Source organism: Betta splendens, chromosome 2, assembly GCF_900634795.4.
Source record: "Betta splendens chromosome 2, fBetSpl5.4, whole genome shotgun sequence".
In the NCBI taxonomy this organism is placed as follows: Eukaryota; Metazoa; Chordata; class Actinopteri; order Anabantiformes; family Osphronemidae; genus Betta; species Betta splendens.
Window position 1 is genome coordinate 21,439,689 of NC_040882.2, and position 13,341 is coordinate 21,453,029.

The following is a 13,341-nucleotide window of genomic DNA, read 5'->3' on the forward strand; positions in this document are numbered from 1 at the left end:
CAGATCTACCTGGCTGGCATAGTATACAGGAACATCTGCGCAGAGTATGGACTGGAAACCCCAAGGTCAAAATGGGAAACTCCTTCCAAGGTGGTAGAGAACGAGCGAGCCAAGATCCTGTGGGACTTCCAGATCCAGACTGACAGAATGGTAATGGCGAACCTACCAGACATTGTGGTGGTGGACAAAGAGCAGAGGAAAGCCGTAGTGGTGGATGTGGCAATACCAAGCGATGGCAACATCAGGAAAAAGGAACATGAGAAACTAGAGAAATACCAAGGGCTCAGAGAAGAACTGGAGAAGGCTTGGAAGGTGAAGGCCACAGTGGTGCCTGTGGTGATCAGAGCACTTGGGGCAGTGACCCCCAAACTGGAGGAGTGGCTACAACAGATCCCTGGAATAACATCCGATATCTCAGTCCAGAAAAGTGCAGTCCTAGGAACAGCAAGAATACTGCGCAGAACCCTCAAGCTCCCTGGCCACCTGAGAATAGAGTGGTGTATATATAAAAACTCACTTCTCACCCCACGCGCTCGATATATATATATATATCTATATAGATATAGCTCTCTCTCTCTCTCTCTCTCTCTCTCTCTCTCTCTCTCTCTCTCTCTCTCTCTATATATATATATATATACATATACATATATATATGTATATATGTACCTGCCGCCTCTCCTCGGTTTTATTTTATGTTATTATAATTTTTTTTATTTTATGTGTAATGAGTAATAATATATATATATATATATATATATATATATATATATATATATATATATATATATATATATATATATATATATATATATATATATATATATATATATTTGTGTGTGTGTTTGTGTATATATATAGTATACAGCACATTTAAACCACAACACAAATATATTCAGTCATTTATTGCGATTGTCAAGCATAAATTTTAATACCAAGTTGAAGCTACATGACACAACTGTAAATATAACAACGTAATAATAATCCAAATCTAAATCAACTTATATTGTGACAATATGATGAATGGTAGCTGCTGTGTAGGAAAAGTTCAATTATAATCAATAACACAATTGTGAATAGCAGAATGTAGTTTATGAACATCTGTGCGAATATACGTGCAAACAGACAATAAGTTTCTGCAACACAAGGTCAGTTTTTTTTATATTAGCACCTAACCAAACCTAAAACCGAACGTTTACAAACCCCTTTCCAGAAATGTATGTATGTATGTAAATGCCTTTAACAAATGGTACTGAACTGATTTACAATCAAGTATGTTGCCTTTTTACTTAAAAAAGCAAAAATAAGATTTAAATAAATTCAGAACCGCAACATTTTTATTCACAATTTTAGATCATTGCAACTTTTCTTGAAACAAGTGTTTGTTACTCCACACTCAGATATGCATCATACTCTGCATGTGCTACTGACCTAATGTACCACAGCTGTGCACTGAAGCCTTAAATAAATTTAAAAAGTGATCAAACAGAGCACTGCAGTGTGGGAATGCAGAGTATAGTAGTGGTTGGAAAGAAGTCCTTTTCAGAGGAACTTGCGGCTCCATAGACACCAGTGATTATTCAGGTCCTGGATCTAATTATGTCTCATATCCTGTCCCTCCTCCTGATCAGTGTCTCCATTTTGAAATAATGCGCTTTGATGGTTCTGTGAAGTGTTTAGGGCTAGCTGCATGCCCCACACACTCAGAGGCCTCATGTAGGCCAGAGAGCGAAAGATGCCTTTCTCACAGTAGGCTTCAGGTGTCTGAAAGGCCATGCCTAGCCTCTCCCACACAGTCCGGTAGCATCCTTCCGCTGTGCGCATACCCTCTTCCCACATATCCTGTGAAGTTTAAAAAAAGAAAAAAAAAAAAAAAGAAAGACAACCACAGAGGTAAGATGCAGGTTGCTAAGACTTTGTCACCTCTACTCAACACATGTAGGACAATATTAACAAACCATGAAAAAAAAATGGCATTTTCCCTGACTGTACAGATAAACATAAACAAACACAGATGCACTTGCCTCATGGATCATAGTGGCAGCTAGTCCATATACCACTCCTATCCAGACTTCATCTGACTGAACGCTGGAGCGGTCAGGCACTCCTTCAGGGCGCATTCCATTAACTGCACCCATCTGACCTCCAGCAAAGTGCATTACATTCAAGTCATACACAGATTTTAGAGCGCTCCGGATTTTTTCTTTTGGAAAAGCCTGGAGGAAGAATGAAATTTGTGTTTAAACAACAAAGCTTTAATTGTCCTGCACATTACCAGAGGGGCATATAAGTGAGCATTTGGTGTCAAACCATTACAGTACATCAGTACTTCTCTTCTACTGAACATTAAACTTGCCTGGTACTCTCCCTCTCCCAGCCCAGAGGCTCTCAGGAACCAGTGGCCAGCACACTGGTCAGACATGACACTGTTGGAATGGTCTCCCCCACTACTGTCATAGTTGTAATACTTTCCTAAGAATACATTTAAAATTATGTTAGCATAGTCACAAAACAGTTAACCATTACATATTAACTGTACCCAGTACCCAAACAAATGCTACAGGAATAAATAACTGCTTTAAATAATCCCTCTGAGCATTTTTTTAAAACCAGCTTTAGATGGGAATATTTTTACCATGAACTTTGTTAGACCTTTGACTGGTCACAACAACACATTTGCAACAACATCATGTGTCTCTTTTAAAATAGAACTAAATGTGAATCCCCTTCGATGAATGCGTGATTAAACCTAACCGTTCCACAGCAGCTGGTCGAATGCAGCGCTGCCTCTGTCCAGAATGTTCCTGTAATGCTGGTATGTTTCCTCGCTGTCCAGTAACCGGGCCATCTTACACATCGCACACAGGGATGCCAACCACAGCCCACCACAGTATGCACTGTAAAATACAAGTACACAGGATGTCACATCAGTGCATGGAGTATTGGCTGCAGTGAATGAGTGTGGATGACATTTATTATATCATGCGTTGAGAATGCACGTAAACAAGCTAGGTCAGCTCGACAGCAGCATGTGCGAAGTCACAGCTTGATATGATTTAATAGGAATTGTGAGGGCATGTCTAAAAGAGGCTTATTTTTCAGCAGTTGCATTGCATTGCATTGCAAACTAATGTGAAAACACTGACATGTCCACCTATAAACTCTTACCTAGGTCCAGTCACTGTCCAGCCATCATAGGTCTGGTCAGCATATCCAGAGTTCTCTATTAGACCATCACCATCCAGATCAAACTTCAGCTCTGACGCCATCACGGCCTAAGTGATTTGAACCGGAATAAGGAAAAAGACCATATCACTCCAGTTCATGCATATGCCATAGAAATGTTGAATACTACAAAGACTCAGGTGTACCTGGCAGATGGGCCACATGTCCCTCAGGTACTGGCTGTCCTGGGTGAGGTGAAAATCTCTGTAGACTTGCAGCACAAACTTTAGGTTCAAGTCCTTCCAGTGTGCAGTGTCATGGATGAGGTAAGCGTTCACCCTATGCCATGGCTCATCATCTGAAGCAATGCACATCATACAAACACAGAAAGTTATACCAACAAATGCGTCGAGAGATTACAAGTTTTCCGGACCTTCATTTTCATTTATCACATAACTGAATCTTGTGACTGTTATATGTGTTGGTTTGGTCTTTGACTTCAGTTGTAGTTATTGAGTTTTTCTGTTTCCCACCTGGGTCTCCGATGTCATGAGGCACAACATTTTTGCTCTTGACAGGAGAATACTGTCCACTCATCAGATGAAGCCTCTCTGTTGGGTCCTGCTGAACCACACTGCCAGCTAAGAAAAGATTAATGCTGTTATACCTGGCCCCAGTGCTGCTTCATATTATAAACGCTTGCTTTGATAAATAGTAATGCAATAGGAAACAACAGTGATTCACTCACCAATATCGTACTGGACACTTAAGGCCAGTTTGGGCCACAGCATGATGAGTGCAAAAGAAGCATAGAAATGCACGTCATACGTGTTGTACATTCTGTACTCCTGACCTGGAAGCAATAATAATGAAACAGTAACATGGTTATAAACATAGCTCTTGTATCAGCTCCTACAGAGAGTAATTGCAGGGTCTTGACTAACACCCATATTCCCTTGGTGTTTACCTTCCAAGTAGGCAAAACGTCCGTACTTCTTGATGACAGCAGGCTGAGCTGGGAGCCCACCTTCCTCACTGCGCAAGCCTCCGCTGATATCTGCGTCGGCTTCGAGCTCCGTCCACACTGTCCCTCCATCCACCACAAAGTACAGCTCATTAAACAGGGCAGACTTATACCAGGAGGGAAGGGAACTGCAAGAGGCAGGACAAAAACAAACAGTGCTGGATGCATTGTTTTGACACAATCATAAATAATTTCTTCATGAGCTGTGAAAGATCCTGTTGTCACCTACCAGTCCTGCAAAATCGGCCTCTGCCACTCTTCAATGCTCTTCTCCCATTGTCTGTAGTGTGTTAGGGCATAATGACTGAGAGAGGCGGACGCTTCCCCTTTGGCCCCAAAGTAACGAGTGTATCTCCTGGGAACAGAACACGTTCTTTAATCGATTTGGATTGACTTTAAAGCATTCAGGCGATTACAACTGTATCATTTTAAGTCCCTCTTTTCAATTCAATTGGTTCAGGTTAGAATCTTTTGTCCTGAATGTTCACCCCATCTAATTTATATAATTTTGTCTTAGATGTACCTGAGATGTTCCCTCTCCCTAGAGCCAAAGGTGATTTTGGGCATGTCCCAGACCAGGCACAGCTCCAGGTTGTTGTGGCTCTGAGCCGACACACTGCAGCCAACGGCCAACGCTGCTGCCACCTTTTCTCCTTTGGGTGTTGGTGGGCTGGAGCCTGTGAAGTTACAACATAGGAACACGTGGTAAATCTGGTTATTCACATATGAACTCATTAAGATTCAAATATATTTACCTTCTAACTTAAGGACATCTTCAAAACTTGTTAAGGACTAATATCTTATAAATAATCAATTATTTGATGGGCAATATTGAATCATAGACAATCTTTGTATTGTCTAGTGTTGCATTGCACAACAGTTATTCTTGTCTGTTTTACTCACACCAACTTCTTCTTTCCACTTCTTTTTTAGGCTGCTCCATCATTAGTAAACATCTTTAGGAGCATATGCTACATTTTTAAGCACTGACCTGTGGGTGAGTCTAGGTGCCCATCAGTCATCAGGTCTCTCCACAGGCTGCTGCAGGTTCCTTTTGGACTGAATGCTGTCTGGTGGCTGACCTCCCTGCCAGGCTGCCCCCCCCCACACACAAAAACAAACACACACACACACACACACACACACACACACACACACACACACACACACACACACACACACACACACACACACACACACACACACACACACACACACACACACACACACACACACACACACACACACACACACACACACACACACACACACACACACACACACACAGTAAGATGACTATCTAATGCTTGTTATTACACAAGATTGCACAAAGAAGACACTGCTGACTATGAGAATAGAGACTGTTGTTTCAGTTTATTCCCTGTGTGTTGAACAAGCAACAACCAACAACAAAATTTCTTTTAAGGTCATAACTCTAACCTGTTCTCGGGTTGCTATGCACAACGTGTAAGGATTAACTGCCGTGCAATGATGTAGCAAGACTCCAGATACAGCCTCCCCCTCCTTCTCCAGGTGGAATGGTTCATTCCAGTGTCCCCCACTCCTGTCATCTTTGTGTCCTGACCCGTTGACCATAGTAAACATGATGGACACATCCAGGTCATAGTCATTCTTGTTCTCGATGTCCCACACAAAAACCGCCACTGGGAGGCTAGAGTCCTGAGAGAAATTAGCTAAATATGAGTTTTATACAATTGACATGTCAGCATATAATAAAAAATATTGTGTTTTACCATCCAGGGTATTCAAAATGCTAACTATTATAGCAAACTTTACTTATTGTCCCCTATGTCCAGAGACTCCATACTCCCATAATGTCCTCACCCATATTGCACTGATGCCTCAGTTACCTGGTAGTCATGAGGGATGACAGGAGAAATCTGTCTGCAGGTGAGGGTGACGTTCTGTCCTGGCAGGTGGTAGACAGTCCAGGCTCGAGGGTATAAGGCATGATAGAAGGCATATTCGCCGCAGTAGCCCCAGTTCCAGCCTTGTAATGTGGGAGGACGTTCCACAGATAGTACTTGTTGGTAAATAGTTTGTCCTTCCCGACGTAAGCAAACTGTGAACTAAGTAACAACAACAAAACATTAATATAGTATTAAATGTATTAAAATTATTCTGCAGTCTTTATATTTATTTATTTATTTATTTATTTGAGCATTGTATTACTGCAGAATAATTTTACTTAGTACTCACAAACCTAGTAAAACTAGGTTTGTGAGAGTCTTTTGTGAAGTAGCCTATATCATTACTTGTGCAGCCTGTTGTGGTTCTAGTTTACTGTTGACAGTAAATAACCTGCCAGCTCTGTCTCTTCTGCAGTAGATTTGTCCCTGGGTGACTGTTGGCTGAAGGTGCAAACAGCAAAATATGGAGCTGGAAATGGCTTTTAGCAAAGGCAACAAAAAAAAAAAAAATGAATGGCACCCACACACAAATGGGAATTGAACCACCAACAGATATGACATATAAAAGTGGTACTTTGTAGTTAGTATTAGAATTATATTGAGCAATTAGCTGCTCTTACATTCAGATTAAGATCAGATTAAATAAATTGTTCCATAAAAGTAGAGGTATTTATTAAACTTCAGCAAACTGTTGTACACAACTCCAAGGACTATGTCTGTGTAAGATCCCAAGTACCTGGTTGGCCATGACAGTTTTGTAGTGGTACATTCCAGGGTTAAGCTGCCACCTGCAGAACTCCCCTCTCCACCCTCTTGTGATGGTCCCACCTCCAATACCACCCAGAGGAGCACCTGTAAAGGAGATTGATCAAATAAACAGAGAAGATCAAGAGTTTACAAAATATTTTACCTAAATATGAAAAGGTTTGCCTTAAGCATTTTAGTGTAATTTAGAAAGTAGCTGTGCGTCGAAGGTCCTGTGAAGTGAAAAGCAAGAATTTACTTGGTCAATTTTTATCAAATACGAATTTAGTCAGTCACTTGACACGTTTAGCACAATTAGTTGTCAAAAAACCTGAACTCACCATATATTTGACGCAAGGGTTGAGCACGAAACATATCAATGAATGGTGCTTTCTTTTCCACCTGGGTCTTTTTGTACCACCATTTCAGATACCTGGATGAAAGCACATGAAGCACACAGGTTACTCTACAGTCGTGTTTGAAAGGTTCAAGTGTTAAGATGATGAGATGAGTATGGAAATAATTATTCAAATTCTGTTAAATGTCTAGGAAACATTAAACAAATGATGTTTACTTTCTTATATTAATCATATCTGTGATTAGTCTTTGTGACAAATTAAGCCCAGGTGACAGCACTGCTGTTTGTAAGTGATGTTTGCAGTGTGTGTAGGGGCAGCTTTCACAGTCACACCAGTGTAGTGTAAAATATTAATCAGGTTATGTTACAAAAGACCCAAACAGCTCCTGGTGCCTGAGGCCAGAGCCTGCAAATTTCAAAGTCAAAGCTGGTACTTCTGAACACAGACTAATGTGCTCTTAGACTTTGACAAGCAGATGCCCTAAAAGCATCACAAGTGCAGTGGTGAATGGCTGCAGTTTGATGACGGCTAAGATAAAGGTCCAGTCCAGACCACAAAAAAAAAAAAAAACAACTTTGACTTTATGTCTGTGTATCTGAATAGTTACTGAGTCTTTAGGTACATTCATCTTACCACTATTGTGGATCTCTGACCATTAGGTGCTTTAATGTTCAGCTTATTATGGCATGTTGGTAATTCAAATCTGCTGAACATATGCAGCTGTTGCAAGATGAAATACATTAGCTACCGACAGAAACTAGAGCAGTGACCAGAGCTGGATTGCCCCAATCCACCTTCATGTGACATAAAGTCAGTACTACTTGCTCAAGAGGGCCGAGCAAAATGAGAAACACACTCATCTGTAAAAGCAGGATGCTTACTGCACAGAATGGCCATAATAAATCTACAGTAAGCTGTCAGGTTCCCACTCCCATTTCTTCCAGAAGCCAATAACGCTGACGTCAAAGCAGTATTACAATAAACAGCAGGGTTTGTGTTCACAGTCTAGGCTGTAAGTGGTTTAAACCAGATTTATTTGATAGCGGTTGCAAACTAAGAGTGATCCCTAAAAGACAGCAACAACCAATATTTCTGTAAAATATTTTTACAGCAGATGTGAATCCAACTTGTACTATAGATTAGAAGATTTGCATGTATCTGCAGATGATTTCCCACTTAGACTGTAAAGGCTTATTATCTACCAAAGTGAGTGCATTTGGAGTTCACTGCATGACATAAAAAGTGAGGCAGCCCATCCCAGTAAAACCCTGCTCTGTGCTCAGCACTGTAACTGTGCTTAATCAGCAGAATAATGAAGAATGTTACAGTCACAAAGGACTTTCTGTCTGCGTGAGAAAAAACGCCAAGCAATGACAGCTTCAGCCACTAGGAGACGAATGTGTTTTGGTAAAGCGTGTTATTAGAAGTCGTGACTATTGTGAGGATCTTGTGGTTCAGTAGTTCAGTTTGATGAGCCCCACCCTAAACTGGATCTGTGGAGAGACAGTAAAGCATGCAAACCTGCCACAATGACAAGAAATACACTGAGCAGATTCCAGTGGAAGCACTGGTCCAAGGACATCAGTGCAAAACTGTCCAAATGCTACTAATATTAGCTCATAAAAAGACTGGATACACACTTTAAAAGCTGAGACACAAGCTTAAATGGGTCAAGAAATATAATGCACTACACAAGCTTTGTGCTTCATATGTAGCTTGTAACTTTTAGTAATGATTTACTATGCAAACACAAGATCATTGAACCTTTATATTCATTGGAGTCCATCAGTTACTGAGAAGATAAGACTTTCACAGTTGGTAAATTACATTAATCCTACAGCTTCACCTCTCACCTGGATGGCGCTGAGGTGTACCTGTGATAGGTGTACAGTATCTACTGTATGTTGTGTAAATCGCCTGTCCCACTTTAGAATGACAATCACTTGAACCAATAATAACATGTTTTACATCCATGAAGTCACACAAGACAGTTTATATCAGGCTCAGCTTCAAGTTCAGCAACAGTGCAATAGTTGTCTGAATGAAAGGACTCCAATCACACGCCTCCATGTAGTTTGCTCACAACTACAAGAAAATAGTCCCTCCAACAGACCTCAGTAAATTTGCTGCAGATCTTTGATTTGTTGTGTTCACATACTAAGAGACTAACGGGTGTATAGTAACTGACTCCAGTCCTCCTCCTTCAAGCCTCCCTCTCAGGATTTAAATCACTACAGGGAGAAAGTGTGCAACTGCACAAAATACTTTTCCATCTCCAATGTCAGCAGTTTGTTGAGAAAACAAACACAGCCAGGTGAAAAAAAGAATTATTTTTAGGAGGACAATGCATCTAAAAAAAGGTTAAAACTAGAACACCTTGTTCCTGAAATGTTCAACAATTTTGACAAAAAGATTAGACCCTAATGTGTTTATATAAAGAGGTTTTAATGTCATGAATGGATAATGACACTGCACCTAGATTATATATCTCAAATCCCCAGGTCACACCCATTTACTTTAAGGAGCATGTAAAAGGTTAGGGTTACATTATACGTTATTGTTCAGTTTGCTACTATGGCCAGAACCTGCCCTGAGTAGATCTTATTGCTCTTCTTCAAAACAAAATCATACGCAAACTCAAATAACAATTATCTGCACTTGAACAGACTAAACAAGATGTTTGAAATACCTCGGACTATGGTGATGAACGCCTAAATGCGTTTCTATACAACAGGGAAGGCCGTCCAGTCTACTGTAAGGAATGCTAATGGTTTCCTAGTGTTATGCACAGGTAGAGCACAGTCAAAGAAGGAAAGCCTGACCTGACTCCAAGGCCGATGTGTTCCCAGACGTTGGACAAAGAGACGTCTTTTGCTTGAAAGGGCTTTCTTTTCTCCTTGAACTCGTGTGCCAGACAGATGCGCCAGCCCTCCTTGGGTACTCCATATCCCATTTCCTTGGACACATATCTGCTCATCAGGTCCGCTGTGGACTGCTCACCCCAGTCTGCAGTCATTTTAGCAGCTTCTAGAAACAGGGAGCTTAGAGCAGTGAACGGGAGCGGGGAAGTTCTTGAATAGTCGAACGCAAACAAAGCACTGTCACCACCTTCTGTCAACAAAGTCAGCCTGTTTTGCACCGTGGAACAAAAACACTGAGGAGGCGGCGACAAGTGGTCAGTACAGCCTAGGGTGGTTCAATGAAATCCACAGTCATTCCTGTTGGGCAAACTGGTTCTCAGCTGTCTAAAGGTCTCAATACCTGCAGGACAGGTGCCAACGGGTACAAAGGGTGATCCCTCCGGTCAGGTAGGCTGTCTCGACGCCATCATAGGGTTGCTACTGTCCAAGTCATACTGCTTTCAGTTCTTTGGAATAGCTTCACTGTCTATTTTCCTGATTTCAGAGGTGGCAGAGCTTTTTGTCCTCTCTGCATGAGTCCGGATGTGTCTGTGTGTTTTCAGTGGTGTCTGTCTGGATGAGTGGATGGATGGATAGATGGATCAACAGGAAGTACCGAGGATGTCGGAGATTCGCCCGGGACTCTGTGGAGAGATCACATAGAAAATACAAGATTAAAAAGTAGTGAGCGCATTCACAGGACACACACGTACAGTCAGGAAAGCCGATACCAAGCCAGCATCTCATTAACCGTTACTGCACAATCGCGGGACGAACAACGTTACAATCATCCTTTCGTTAATCATTAACGTTAACGTAACATTAGCTAAAGCCGCTCCACTTAAATGACCAGAAAGTGCTTTGTTAGCTAAAGCGTCATTAACAACAGTAAAGGAGCGGTGGTTCTACTTAACATACCGGAGTGACAGCGTCATATACTACTGTAGCTCGGCGATCCTGTAGCTTCGACTAGCACAGCGTCCAATATGTAGCAATATATGAGAATGATTTTCCCTCTGTTAGGTCTGTCAGGCAAAGACGTATCTTAAATTGCTGAAGAAAAGCATATCTTTTGATAACATCAACTTGTTAATACTTATCTGTTCAAAATTGCCAAGTATTTATATTCATATTACAAGTCTTGGGAAAATAAGTGAATTTGAAAAATGTGATGCCCGATGAACCAGACGCAGGGTTAAAAAACACACCTATTAATTTTGGTCTGTACCATTTGTAGTAAGGAAGCGGGGATGCTATGTTCAACCGTGCATTTTAATTGTTCCTTTATTTTTTTAGAGACTGACGAATTTACATATGTGCACATTTCGTGACGTTTATAAGACACATTTAATAGGTTTTGTGTTGTTTAATACAAAAGAACAAAGGTTATTTCGGAATGCACGAGAGCGTCCCCCCTAGCGGTTACCATAACAACACTGTCGTTCCCTCTGCCACAAAGACGTTTTCTAATGGCCGACCATAAACCGTACCGAAATTGTGTACTGTAGTTTTTTTATTTTTTCAATTCTTAAATAAACGATACGGGACGCATTGTTTATGAAAAAAAGAATATACGTTTAGTTTTTGAGTTCTTTCTGACATCCCAGTGTTCTGATTGGTCGGATGTAGTGTCAACATAGATTTTTGTTTACTGTAGCTGGCTGGAATGTTAGCTAGCTAACATGATTAGCTATGGTCAGTAAATTTGTAACATCTTACAAATATTGCTGTCTTTTGTTCGAGGAGTAAGTTTGGATTTACCAGAAGTCACGATCACGCAAGTGTGGCGCTGCAGTGTCGTTTGAGGCCAAGGTATCAGTACTATTATTTAAGTTACTTTCAAACCCGCAGCCAAATAAGTTCAGTCTAAATAACTTGAGCCTGCCATCCAATCAGCACATAGTTGAAACCTGGATGCATCGAAGTGCAGCAACAGCACCTATAAAAAGCCATTCTTCTTTCTACACTGATGTTCTTAATAATAAAGAATTTGTAATTTATCGTTTTTCTTGTTGTTGTAACGGTGCAGATGATCGAGGTGGCAGCGTCCATGGCCCGAGGCCCAGTGTTTCTAGCCGGGGAACTCATGGAGTGCCTCATAACGTTCACCAACCCGATGTCTCACCTGTCCACTTCTGCAAGCAGGTAGGATTTCAATCTGCTCATCTTTCTTGTTAATAGATTGATCATCAGGGCAATCAATGTAAATAATTAAGACGAATTAGTAGTTGAAGCCACGGTTTTGTAGTCTACATCTTGTAGAATCAGAATCAGAAATCTCGTTTTCTATTAAATTGCTTAGAGATGCAGTATTAAAACAATTGAAAACAAATATTAAACTAACCTAACAGGTTATTGTTCAGGACAAAGTTTGGCGAGTCCATTTCATATAATTGAATCCTTCTCTGTAATGCCTCATTTTATGTATTTATTTTCAGTCATTCATTTGCTTTGGCTGTGTTGCAGCGAGATGTTGGCATGGGCCAGTGCCCAGATTCACTGTCAGTTTCACGCCAGTGAGAGCAGAGTGGCCCTGCCATCCCAGGGCAACAAGGACGTCCAGGCTGAGAGCGACACAGTGCTTATTCCAAGCAGAGGTCAGTGGGACTAAAAGACGAGAGGAATAAATGGTTCCCAAAGTTTGAAATGTTAAATTTAAAATGAAAACATTCACTGTAGTATATTGATTCAAAATATTGTATGTGTCCTTTTTACCCTCATGTAGATAGCTGTTGTTATGTGTAAATGCTTTAAATCTTTCTTCTACAGGAGAGCGTGGGCAGTGTGTACTGGACACACCACCTAAGATATTATTCTGTGACTTGTGTCTGGATCCTGGAGAGAGCAAAACTTGTAAGAAATGTGGAACAAAAAATACACAATATTTTTAATAAGCATAAATTCTAAATATTTTATTCATTATTCTACTAAAAAGATAAAATAACAAATAAATCTTGTTCATCTGTTCATTTCAACCCATTTACCTTTTGATTTTTAAAGTTTAACATTTTATAACAAATCAACATATGTATTTCTCTGTAGGATGCAAACAGTCCAACATTTATTCACTCTTCTCAGATTCGTACAGTGAGGTTGTACCTGTCGATGGGCCTCCTAGTTTCCGTGGTCAAGCGGTAAAATATGTCTATAAACTTACAATTGGCTGCCAGAGAGTCAATTCTCCTATCAAACTACTCCGAGTTCCCTTCAGATGCGGTTCT

General features: G+C 40.7%; 2 protein-coding genes across 4 annotated transcripts in view; one reads left to right on the forward strand and one right to left on the reverse strand.

The window, feature by feature from the left end:
* Positions 1 to 889: 889 nt before the first annotated feature.
* On the reverse strand, positions 890 to 11,181 carry gba2 (glucosidase, beta (bile acid) 2). Of its 3 annotated transcripts, XM_055507155.1 has the most exons (20): positions 11,039 to 11,181; positions 10,482 to 10,764; positions 10,043 to 10,247; positions 7,203 to 7,294; positions 6,854 to 6,969; positions 6,513 to 6,596; positions 6,058 to 6,276; positions 5,627 to 5,866; positions 5,178 to 5,280; positions 4,710 to 4,863; positions 4,416 to 4,541; positions 4,130 to 4,314; positions 3,911 to 4,015; positions 3,696 to 3,803; positions 3,369 to 3,520; positions 3,166 to 3,272; positions 2,752 to 2,894; positions 2,354 to 2,469; positions 2,022 to 2,213; positions 890 to 1,839 (listed from the first exon to the last, which is right to left on the reverse strand). In XM_055507155.1, exons 3-20 carry the CDS (start codon positions 10,234 to 10,236, stop codon positions 1,591 to 1,593), a joined length of 2,685 nt encoding a protein of 894 aa, XP_055363130.1. In that variant the 5' UTR covers positions 10,237 to 10,247; positions 10,482 to 10,764; positions 11,039 to 11,181; the 3' UTR covers positions 890 to 1,590. The 3 variants fall into 3 exon arrangements, with proteins under 3 accessions (XP_055363130.1, XP_055363129.1, XP_055363131.1); XM_055507154.1 differs by having other exon boundaries at positions 10,043 to 10,764; XM_055507156.1 differs by lacking the exon at positions 6,513 to 6,596 and having other exon boundaries at positions 10,043 to 10,764; positions 11,039 to 11,179.
* A 103-nt stretch (positions 11,182 to 11,284) lies between these two features.
* The window catches only part of rgp1 (GP1 homolog, RAB6A GEF complex partner 1), a 12,052-nt gene continuing 9,995 nt past the window's right edge, over positions 11,285 to 13,341 (forward strand). Inside the window, exons 1-5 of the mRNA XM_055507158.1 lie at positions 11,285 to 11,932; positions 12,150 to 12,265; positions 12,587 to 12,717; positions 12,890 to 12,973; positions 13,199 to 13,336. Of these exons, the coding sequence (XP_055363133.1) occupies positions 12,150 to 12,265; positions 12,587 to 12,717; positions 12,890 to 12,973; positions 13,199 to 13,336 (469 nt within the window). The 5' untranslated portion in view covers positions 11,285 to 11,932. The remainder of the gene's footprint in view (positions 11,933 to 12,149; positions 12,266 to 12,586; positions 12,718 to 12,889; positions 12,974 to 13,198; positions 13,337 to 13,341) is intronic.

What these genes read in the sequence shown, in the direction of transcription:
- gba2 (XM_055507155.1), bottom strand. Translation starts at nt 10,236, where the DNA reads ATGACTGCAGACTGGGGTGAGCAGTCCACAGCGGACCTGATGAGCAGA. An exon ending in TCATCCCTCATGACTACCAG is followed by an intron (nt 5,867 to 6,057) that starts GTAACTGAGGCA and finishes AATTTCTCTCAG; the next exon opens with GACTCTAGCCTCCCAGTGGC. An exon ending in AAGTGTCCAGTACGATATTG is followed by an intron (nt 3,804 to 3,910) that starts GTGAGTGAATCA and finishes ATCTTTTCTTAG; the next exon opens with CTGGCAGTGTGGTTCAGCAG.